This window comes from Accipiter gentilis, chromosome 18, assembly GCF_929443795.1.
Source record: "Accipiter gentilis chromosome 18, bAccGen1.1, whole genome shotgun sequence".
Lineage (NCBI taxonomy): Eukaryota > Metazoa > Chordata > Aves > Accipitriformes > Accipitridae > Astur > Astur gentilis.
The window spans coordinates 11,090,944-11,102,966 of NC_064897.1; the positions used below are offsets into that span (position 1 = coordinate 11,090,944).

The following is a 12,023-nucleotide window of genomic DNA, read 5'->3' on the forward strand; positions in this document are numbered from 1 at the left end:
CAGATCCACCATTACAATGGACCTTGCTTAAGTAACGCTTGCAGGGCTGTAAAACTCATAAAAAGCACATGCATAAAATGATAAAATAGAGTGAGACTTTCAAATGGTGACTCAGTAATTGTTAAACCCCTTCTGGCTGCACAATTTTATAGTCTTCTACTGTACTAATGAAAAGGGAAGAAACAACAAAGAAGGGTTTTAGCCTTCCAATTATATAAACTCTGTGGACCACCAAAGAAGATGAAAGATTATTTATAATGTCACAGCAATTTATCATTTGGGAGATTTTTTTTGTTGTTGTTGCATCAAAGTTGAGTATGAAGAAACAATGCATTCACCACCCCCTCAGCACTTTCAGTCTTGCTTATCTGAGATCTCTTTTTTTCATGGAATAATCCACCCACAGAACCTAAAAGCAACATTAGAAGCAAGAAAATAAAAGAACATTCTTTATTTGTGGCTCTTCCTGATTTTAAGGTTCTTCTTTCAGAATTATCACATTCAGTTTTAATTGGGGCTACATCACTTGGTAAAGGAACCATATCTTTTGGTTTAGAGTATATATTCAAATCCAGATTGGTTCAACAGTGCCTAGAAAACATTGCATCTGATTTGTAATCTATACAGAGTGCTATATGGACTCAGTAGAGAGGTGCCGTATGAGGTATTATAGGAAAAAAAATCAGATGGATCAGGCCCAGATGTTTAACCAATCTCCTCCCATGAACAGACACCCAGTCACAAGGGGAATTTGCTGAAATTTGTATAGTCATTTTCTTTGCTATATGTTGTGGACGTAGGCTTTTAGTTTCTAAGGGCTCTCAAGTCAGTGCCTTTCAAAACACTGAAGGCAAGACAGAGTCCACTAAAATAAAAAGAGGAAAATCCTCAATAACTTGGCAGAGGTCAGGCCCCTAAAATATATATTTTTTAAAAGTTCTTTATTTGAGAAAGAATTATTCCCTCAGTAAAATATACTATTTGACTTGACAACAAACTGATGGAAAGTAGCAATTTTAGAGGAAAAGAGGAGACACTGAGGTCCTCCTTTTCTTTGGTTATGAGCTCTGAGAGATAGTGCAAGTCAGGATTTTTAAATGAAAACGCAGGTAGAGCTGGCCCAGCCCATTACTTTAAGGAAGAAATCAAAAGGAAAGCAAAATCAAAGCAGAATGATGAGACACTGCTTCCTTCCTCGAAAAGTTTCTACAGTGCGGGCATAGGCATTGACCTCAACCAGATCCAGCTGTAATCCGCTGACTGCAAATAGGTTAAGAGTTACATGACCCAGTTTCTCATCTAGACTGCTTTCGGGGCTGGGCTGACGTGCTCTGTAACTCTGCATGAATTGTTCAGTCGCTGCACCTTAGTTTCCCCAACTAAGCAGGATGGAGATCGTGACATCTTCCTGCCATTGGGAAGAGTTTTGAGATCTCTGGATGAAATCTGCCGTGTAAATTTTAATGAAGGATTTCACAGCGAGTCAGAAAGAGCTGCTACAGCTGATCAGTGAGGAAAGGAAGGGTTACTTGAGGAAGAGAGGTGGTACACCAAAAATGAAACAAGATGAAAATTAGAACCCACGCAGGATAACCTGGGAAAGAGGGTCTACACACACCTGAAGAGAAGGCAAGAGCACAGTCTCTGCTTTCCTGGCAATTGTTTATTAAACATCTGGTGACTCAACTGCGTAGCGGCAAAACAGATATAAAGGTATGCGAATTATGAAGGCTGCTGTACCTTTGCTTACATTTTGTCGAGCCCTAATGAAGAAGTTGACATACTATCTAGGCTGTCTCCTAAGAAAGAAACCACAACGTTTTTCTAGTGATGAAGTAAGGCTTAGCTTGTCTACTCCCCAGCATCAGCATCGATACAATTCAAGGTAAAGTTCAGCACCCCCAAAAGACACCAGTGGCTGTTTGTCACTCAGCTAAGTGGACACCTGCCTACTAGGACGGGCAGAACAGGACAGGCTGATCCCCCAGGAGACTAAGTGGGCACAATTCACAGAACAATCAAGCTCAGCCTCTATTACACTGAAGAGAGGTATTGCACTGATGCTGGTGCCCACGAATGTGCTGAAAGCCCTAGCTATTGGAGGCATGTGATTATGTAAAAATAACAATAAAATCTCAGGAAATAATTAGCTCTTGTGGCTGCAGGGCACAGCTTAGAACTTAAACCCAGAGATTCAAAAAGCTCAAAAGACATAACAAGAACTCTGCATCAATTGTATGGGGTTTTTTTTCAGGAGGAAGTTGATCCACCTTTATTGGACTTAATAAAATTTCCACTAAGGTATAAACAGCTGCAGTCCTCCCTGATCCACGCTAGCCTGCGAATGTTTCCAATCTCTGCCCTTTGGAGTGAACGAAGACTTAAATTCCCATTCCCCGTCAGCAGCTGCAAGGATCCAGGGTTCTTGCCTTGCCTCTTTGCCTGCTGTTCTCCTTGACTTCAACAGGACTTCCATGCACACATCCGTGGGCAGAATTTGTCCCTCCCTCTGCATGTTTCATTTTTCATTAGCTAACCCTGCCCATGCATCCCTGCCATAATGATGCACTAAAGACACAAACAAACATACACACTTGATTTTTCTTTGAAAAATGTATCTGGGCATTTAATAGATTATGGTCAATCAGGAAAGAAAAAAAAAAAGGCTTTCTAAAATAAAGAGCTAAAATCCTTGGGGGAATAAAAAGAACCCTTATTGCAGAATCTCTCCCTCCCATGCATAGACACTTGCTAACTGAGAGTAGTGGCACTGTGACAGAAGTAGCAAAACCAAAGGCAGGCTTTACTAAAAGAAAAGGGGGGAGGGGAATTCTTCCACTGGCCATCTGTGAAAACAAGGCATGTGGCCATTAAATGCAGAGGCTGTAAATATAAATATACACAAGCTCCACAAAGCAAACGGCAAAAAAAAAAAAAAAAAAAAGGGGTGGGGGGAGAATAAACTTTCAGCTGAAGGAAATCAAAATGTTTAATACTTAGTTACCAGTGCTGGGCAAAACCAATTTTGATCTTTGCAGTGTGCAAACTTGACATGTTTTTAATTAAATTTGAGAAAAGTTTCAGGAGAAATGACAATGGATACAGTAGCCCTGTTGAACAGAGGACTCCTTGAACATGAATGATCCTGTTGAGCCTGCTGATTGGACTTACTGAAAGGCTGACATCCAGGGTGATGGATGGGTGATGACATAATATCTGTTCGCCCTCGTCATGCTTTTTGAAAACTGTGCTGATAGCACTAACAAAGAGGACTGCAACCCGCATACCAGCGTTTCTGCTGGCAGAGAACCTCAGTAAAACAAAATTAGGAAGAGGGTAGGGAAAAGGGTAATAAGAAGGGGAAATATAGTTGTTAGGGTAGTATGTTGACTTCTGTGTTGTGGGACTGTAGCAGACCATCGTCTGCAAGATACTCCCCGGTCCCCACATTGGATAATAATTATTCCAAACAGATCTCTGCTCGCACTGTGAGAACAAAAATATTACACTGATCATCTTTCCCAGTGTTTTACAGGCCAGTGAGGAATAGAGTGGGCTGCAAATTACAGGACACAGATATTAGTGGCCTGCTGAACTTGCAGGGATAAGCGTGTGTGTATATAATGTCTGTGGGTAATACAGACCCTGCTAGTCACTAAGAATGCTGAAGTATTTTTCCAGTAAAATAATACGGAGATTATGAAAATGGGCAGGTTTCAACTCTTAGAAAGTGATTTGGTTTATGATGTTAGTACTGCATCTCTGGACTTATTTCCAGTGGGTTTCTCCTGTTTGGGAAGCCCGGCCTTGCGCCAGGTCCCATTCTTCCCAGTTTCAATCATTACAACATATTCACTCTAGCCCGACCCACGGACTGTCCGCGTCTGCAGCAAGCACGGGGGGCAGAGTCTGTTTTACCAACCCTTCTCTTTTCTTCTTCCTCCTGCCCTTCTCTCCTCCTCCAGTTTTTTCTTGACTTTCTGGTTCAAATTTAACCATTAGGGGAAGAAAAAAATGTTATTGAAGGAAAATTCTCTACTGTGAGAAATTTAAATCCCATGTGTTAAACCAGCTCCTGCTTATGCCTTTAGTAAAGTGAGCTCCAGTGTTTTATTTCTCAAAGACAGCAGGATCTGCGGGTTTGAGATTCTTAATATCCCCCTCCTCCCTGAGGGGAGAGCAGGGACAGAATTCATTTCAGCTCAGCAGATCACAGCAGTTTCTTAAGAGTTAACTCTGCTATCCCCATCCATCAGGCAGCCAGCGAGGCATCAGGAAGGAATGATGGATGTAAAATTATTACAGGGCTGCCACCCGATATACTTACTGCCATTTGTAACTAACGCTGGAACTGACACACTTTTTTCATTATTAAACATCCACATTAAGTCAACATTGGTCACTGTCATTTCACGTTTGGCACTCTCTTAAGGGGAAGAGGGGAGGTGGCGGTGGGAGTGGGGAGGACGGTGGGAGGAGGGGTGGGTGGGAATGGGAGGAAAGACATCCTGAACCCGGTGTTCCGTAAGCATGAGTAATAAATAGGCTCTTGCTTACAATGCTGGAATAAATATTGTTACAAATAGCCTCTTAAGTTACAGCCCAGCAGACAAGTGCACGTCAGAGCCTTTTAACAGGACACACTCCAAGCAATAACAGGGAGAACCTGTATCGCGGGTTAAGAAACACTTCAGCACAGGAGGTGTATGTATTCGGATGCACTCATCTCAGAGCGTGCTACGAGCGTGACTGCGTCCGTCCACGTCCGAAACGCCTGTGTGGCTGCGGGTACTCACGCAGCTGTCCCAGCCACCCGCACCTTTAGCAGCGGGGCCAGCCTTCGGAAACCGGTACCTGCGTTTGTGCCAGCGTACGCAGACACATACCCAAATACCTGCTCGCGTGCCCCCTTCCTCCTTTTTTACAGTCACCAGGGTACGTACACGAATGCCTGACAGTCCGACTGCAGTCAGAAAATCACTGGCTAGCTCGGTGCATGTTTGTGCTGTGGATCTCTGAAAGAGCGCACTGTAGGCTCGTCTGCATGCACACACATGCTGGCTCTTTGTGTTTGTGTACATCTCCTTTGCGGGGGAGCAGGCGGTTTTGGGGCCGAACAAATAGACCAGAGTCCACTTGCTGGTTTTGCCTGTCGTGGTGTTTGCACTAGATGACAATCTGCGCTCTAAGCTACATGTATAAAAGGTAACACTGTTTATGTATAGTACGTATCAAGCTATAATTAACTGTAGATGACAATTACAAATAAAACTATGCTCCTGGGTTTCCAAGAAACCAGAAAAACATATACACACACTTCTCATTTATACATGGAAATGTTTCCAAGAAAAGTAATGTAAAAATATGTTTTATTTGCAATTAAAATAGGTTTTAGTAAAATCCATGTTCATCATGATGCTCACAGTTTTTAGTGTAATCTTCTGAAAATCAAACCCCTCAAGATGGTCCAAGTTGGATGCCCATAAAGTGACTCACCCAAATCATCCTAGCCATTTTTAAAAATCTTTTCTCATTTGTGACTCCTTTTATACAGTTTCTCTCCAATTCCACAAAATGCCTGTCTGACTACTGCCTTACAGCTGGCTGTCCACAGGGATCAACCCGTCTGGGAACAGGAGACAGATAACAGGTCATGTACATGTGTGGAGAAAAGCCCCAAGAGCTTTAGCAGAGACTCACAAAGGTGAATTCCAGCCCTGAGCCTGCCCAGCTACCGCTGGCAGATAAATCCCTACCAAGAGCCTAACATACGTGTTCAGAACTGCACAGAGCCGACCTTCGCTGGCAGGCTGCAGCAGCAATTCATGCAACAAAAAACTCACCACATCTCAGAGAACCATAGGTCTCCATAACTACACTACCCACTGCAGCAAAGAAGGGAGGAAAATTGGGGATAGCCCCAGACGAGTGTTTGTTGCCTATAAAGCTTGAGATCACTCTATGGGAAGGAGAGTCTTTCTTCCGTACGTAACTATAAATATAATGTACATTTCTAAGAACGAATATGCCCATGGACAGATAGCTACCTTAGCCTAACTCTCTTTTAATTCCACCCCCCACCTCAAAATTTCCCTTGCAGGAAGCAACCGGTGAGCAAATGCAAAGTCCCCAAAGTTCAGGGGGCTGCTCTAAGGCCCCCGGTGGGACCCTGAGCTTCTGAAGGGAAACGCTCTCTGGTAACACTGCAGCACTCCACTTCTCGCTACCCACCTTCCCAACTATCTCTTTTCCTTTCCCTCGAAAACAGGGAAAAACCAAATAAAATTTCATGCAAAATGCTAACACTTGCCTTCCTCTCAAATCTTGCTCTTAGTAAGAGAGAAAACTTTAAAGTCCTAGGTCAAACAGACACAAACTTTAGAGAAGTTGGGGTGTTTGTCTGGATCTGAACTTCACAGCTGGCTAGTCAGCGGATGGCCTAGAGCATGTATGAGAAGGGAGAACAAGTACCGAAGCTTTACAGCCTACGTCTCTCTCCTGTTGGGTCAAATGCAAGAGACAGCTCACGAGACCCTACAAGTTAAAAAGTGCAGCTTCTTAATTAGTGCTTAGTGGCTTAAGTGGTCACCCCAAGCAACTCAAATGCCATTATAATCTAGGAGAGCTCAGATGTGGTTTTGTCCTTTCCTGTCTCCACTTTAACATAAAATAAAATAAAATATAAAATAAAATAAAATAAATCAGTGTGCCCTGATAAAGTTTTGGCATTTATTGTATCAAAAACCCCAAACCCTACAGTTGCTTTAGAAAAATTTACCATTGAGCAAACAATTTTTTCTTCCTGCTACCTTGTAAAAGAACCCCTCTCCGCCCTCCACGAGCCCACCAGGAGGCATGAATTAGAGAGGAAAATAAACTTCAACTGGGGTTGAGGGTGAGAAGTGAAAACAGAAGGGGTAAGGAGAATCCCAACAATAGGGAAGTAACAGAATAAAGTGAATGCAGATGGTTCCACTCCTGTTACTTAATCAAAAGGCTGTGCAGAGTCACTAGAGCCAGCATAAAGTCATGTGTTAGAACAACAGCTGATCTGTATTAAAGAAGATTAACTCGCAATGCCATGGTGGAGGGCCTGGGATTATTTTATGTACTTCCATTGCCGAACAAGCCGTCAGCACAATTACTGCCCTCCGATGTGAATGACTGATCTGTAACCACAGCTAAACAGCATGCTGCTTAGGGGCCTGGGTGCTTCATGAAGATGAATTTCCATACCATCAAAGTGCTTTTAATGGGCTTCCTGATCCAACCACAAGGCCTGCTTTGCAAGTATATAGAACTCAGGATGAAGGCTTCCTGTCCAAAAGGATTTGGTCGGTTGTCACTTGACAATTCCCAGCCAGCACAAGGGAGGAGAGGGGGGAGATAGGTAGAGTTGTCTCTGCTTTGGAGGATTAAAAAAAAAAAAAAAAAAAAAAAAAAAAAAAGGAAAAAAAGGGTACAGATGCTTTCTGAATGCAACCAACTGCTGTATCCACAGCTGAATTCAATGCGCTTAACAAATAACGGCAATTTAGCTATGCTTGCGAGGAATAGCTTGAGTCACTTTGCATTAGCATCTGGCTGAGTGTTAAAGTCATTTCGACATGGGGAGCAGAGAAAAGAAATTTCTGCTCCGAGCATCCTTTCAAGAATGCTTAAATATTTGAATATAAATTCCTTTGTGCTTGTGATCACTTCTTCTTATATCTGACACTCTGCTTTTCCCTTTTCCCTTCTGGTACTCTCCTATGTGAAATGCCATAAACATGCTCCATCCCTCTCTTTCTTTCTCTCTCCCCATACCAGCGCTCTTACTCTTTTAAGAGAGGTTGTATGTACTGCCAGATACCTATTACACTGACCTCTTTTTTCCTTCCCCTTCCTCTCAAGAAAGTGCATGAAATGGGAGTCATTTCGACATCACTTACACCCAGGATAGGCTGATGAAAAAAGTACAGTAGCGAGAGACTCACATGTACATTTAACATTCATTACCCAGACTGCTGGCTTCTCACAGCTTATTGATCAAACTCCATCTAAAAACAGGGAAAATGGAAAGCTATCCAAATTAGCAATCTGCTCATTCTGGACAATATTGTTTGACTCACAAGCTTCCTAGGATGACTGACTTTCAAGTTTCTGCTAAATAGCTGATCTTTTTTATTCATTCTATTTATCTGCCTATCTCAGTGATTCACACAAGGCCTTACAGTGAAAAGCCACTAGAAGCTGTTTCAATAAAATTCAGTTTGCACAAAATGCAACAACGGTCATCTTGGTTATACTGCATGATGAAGGCTCTATCACCTCAGAAAATATTGCAGGGGAAGAGAGGAATTGAGGAAAAAGTCTTGCTAAGCGTATGATGTTGAGACACACACAAGGATTTGGATGTGTATCTTAGGTGGCTGTATTATAGGGACAGCTCACTATAAATGTGGCAGCAAGGACTGGCAGGTCTATTTATCCTCCATAAGCCAGGGCAATGCACAGAAAGACATCAGGTATTTCTATAGAAAAGCAGCAAATCACAACCTCTCTGACTTACGCGACGGTTACAGTACATACACATTTTACTAGTGAATATTCACTTTGTTGATATTTTATTATAGCACAGCTTCACAGGCCAGTTCAAAAGCAGAAGGTGGTAAGGCCCATACATTCTGCTGCCTCTAAGTTTCACTGCGAATATTTGGTGCAGTTTGTGTTGTCAATTCTCCATTTTTTTCAATTTTGTTAAGTCATCTAACGTGACATGACAGTGCTACATTGCAATGGTCACAAAATATCATATATGACAACCTCACAAGGCTAAATACCCAGAAGCTGAGCCTGAGTATCAGCAAAGCTTATGTTCCTAAAGAAGCTTGAATATTTTCAAATCCAGCTCATCTCACAAACACATGTAAGCATTTCCATAAAGCAAGATTTCCACTTAGACCCAGAGATTTCCAAGATCACCTTCTCATAATACACGTTGACAGGCTGGAACAGAGAATTAGTGGCCTCCAAAGTTCTCGTGAGGGCTTTAACTATCTCTTCCTCCTCCCCCCTCTCCCCCAGGGGTCCCCAGGTCTCTCATGTCAGCTTTTGGTTGTGGTTTTCATTTTGCCTTTCCCTTTTTTTTGAAAGAAGCAACTATTCTCTTTAAAAACTGATTGGTAAGAAGAAAATAGAGCAAGAAAAGTGAGGGAAAAAAAGAGGGGAAGAACCTATGTATCTCCAAGGTGAGCCAAATGCAATCTCTGACCCTTTGCAAAGGCAGTCTTGGAAACTCACCTTTTCTGTCCTGCAGTTATTGAGACCCAGGCTATTCACAACGGCCACCTTCCCATCCAGCACCTGCTGTTCCCTCCGAAGTTGCTCCTTCATCTGTCGGGCCTCCTGGATTGCCTTAGTAACAGCATCGTGGTCATTTAAATAACCTGACGACGTGATAGAAGAAAGGATATCTTAAAAAAAGAAAGTTACAAGAAAACACTTTAGCTTTCATCGATGAACTGCACCAATAGTTTATCACTATTAATGAGAAAGAGTTAACAGGTAATGCCCAGAAACCCGTCCATGCTTTGTAATTCTGTTACTGTTATGATAGAGCCACCTGGATAGAAAGCATGAGAAACCTCAGTGCCAAAATCATCGTCCCGATATTTGATCCCATTAGTTTCAGCATTTCCCTGCCGCTGCAGAGGTTAGTCCTGCGGTTTGTATGCAGCAGGATGTAACCGGATAAGAGTCAGGGGAAGCTTTGATCGTGCCAGCAATCCCAAACTCTTAAAAATAGACCATTTCATTCTTCCCCTTCTTAAAACTTGTGAATACATTAAAATAAACCACAGGTGGCGGTGGTTTGCTATAGATATGAAATGCATAATGGCTGGGAAGAGAAACCTCATCCACTGAATGCTCTCCACCACCACCTGTCATTCAGAAATGTATAAGAAACCACAGCTACACGGACCTACATTCCCACTCCTATTCATGCTGCTAATAGTAGGTCAAATGTCCACTGTTTTGCTGCAAATTCACAGCCTAGGGCTTAGCCTTAGTAGTCACTGAATTATTTCCTTTTAAAATGTTACAAGCATCACCGGCACAGCTAATACTATTTAATTTTAAATGTGACACTGTCATTTTTTTTCCTTTAGCGTACTGTAGATTATACTTATTATGATCTGCATGTGATTTGTAGGATAGAATACTGATGGGAGACTCCAAGCCCCAGTCTATTTTTCAAACATTAAAGGAGAGGCTAATATCTATCAATCTCCCTCCCCCCTCCACAGCCCCGCACGCGCGCGCACGCACACTCTTCTTTCTGTCTTTTAACTAGGGCATAAAACCGGCATAAAATGAATCTGTAATATGAAATTGCCCAGAAAAGGGACTTCTGTTTGTGACATGAGGCTAAATCTAACCAGATCCATTGGTGAATTGTGACAGATGGAGGGACTGTGAGACAGAAGGCAGGCACTAATCACACACAAAATGACCGGCTTGCCTCAACATGTTCCATGGATTCCAGCAAACTTTACACCCTAATCCATTTTTAGAACAAAAAACATCTGGGCCATAAATCCTCTAATCTGCCAAAACACGCTATTAAATCCCATGATTTGTTGAAAAACACTAAGATTAAAGAAAGGAAATATAAAATGGCTAACTGCCGTGTTAGGAAAGTGTTATTAATACTCTTTCTTTGTCTCAATTATGAATGTTCTGTTCCTAAAGAGCCTTGTCTAATCATGTCAGATTACACATCCTTGTTGTATTGCTAGACTCTTCTATCTGATCTGCTGATTGCCAAAAAACGTAGGACATTGTCTTGCTGCTTAAAACATTTCAGGGGAAGAAGCTGATGTCAGATTAGTTCAGTGCTGCGCTGCTGTCAGGATTTTAGTTTGGTTTGGGTTTTTATTGTTGTTTTTTTAGACTGCAGACAGAATGGGAATGGTATTCCCATGTTCCATGGCGCGCAAAAACTAGAAAGAAAAGTTTCTGTGTGGTTTGACTGTTGTTAATTGTACTAGCAGCTAGCTTTTGGCTAAATACCCAGGAACCCTGAGAGTTTTGTATGAAATAACTTGATCCACATTGCTTTTATCAAATGACCCAGTTCAGTAATTCCCAGCCAATGGAATTCCAGTAATTCCAGCTTTCCCAGCAGAAGGAAGGATATAACCTGCACCAGCACAGTGCTGCCGCTGATTTATTTTTTTTACCTCCATTTTATCAACTTGCTTAGTTTCTTCCCCACTTTGCATCTGTTACTGATCAAGCTTGCATGTAGTCAGAATAAATTAAAAAGGAAGCAAACAAACAAACAAACAAACAGTGGTATTACTGCTGGTTGTGCTCTTGATTAGGCTAGGTATAATACTTTCAATCTGTAATACAGCCGAATGTGCCGAGGAACTGGAATTCATGCCCTTCTCCAGACTATTTGGCTTTTCCTGGATACTGCTATCTTTGAGACAGTTTGGCACATGACAGTGAATAAAAGCAAGCACTCCTTATGTTTTTCAGTAGCTGCCAAGATGCTGGTGTGCAGGGAAATGATTAATATAGAAGCGAGTTGAATGTAAATTATTGTTGTTTAGGGTAGGTGGTGAATTATTGACAGAGAGGGGAACTGCATCACATAAAATGCACTTAGTTACAAGGATTGCCAAACTAGCATAGAGATGTCGCAGATAATGGCAAAGGGCAGAGAGAAGTTGTTTCTGTTTTTAGTACACGGACATATGCCTGTTCCCAAAAAGAAATGCTTGGATTTAAAGTCATACATGAAGCCATGACATTTGTGACTGCTCAGTCTGCAGCGTATTTTATACGCTGTAAGGATAGCTCTAGAAAAGGACTACATATCTGCATGCCCGAATACAGCTACACTGTTAATCATAGGACGCTGTACGTTTACATCCTCCAGAGACAACTGAACAATACCTGAGCATTTCTCCATGCCAGGGGAACCAAGCAGTCTGAAGAACTGCTTTCAGAGAACGGTTTTAATTTGAAGT

At 42.0% G+C, this 12,023-nt stretch overlaps 1 protein-coding gene across 12 annotated transcripts in view; it reads right to left on the bottom strand.

The window, feature by feature from the left end:
- SOX5 (SRY-box transcription factor 5) overlaps positions 1-12,023 on the bottom strand; it is a 648,311-nt gene that overhangs the window by 21,434 nt on the left and 614,854 nt on the right. For 9 of the 12 annotated variants that reach the window (XM_049822486.1, XM_049822487.1, XM_049822491.1 and 6 more), the window contains one exon: positions 9,283-9,455. In XM_049822486.1, the coding sequence (XP_049678443.1) occupies positions 9,283-9,455 (173 nt within the window). The remainder of the gene's footprint in view (positions 1-9,282; positions 9,456-12,023) is intronic. The other 3 variants (XM_049822492.1, XM_049822485.1, XM_049822484.1) reach the window with 1 other exon arrangement.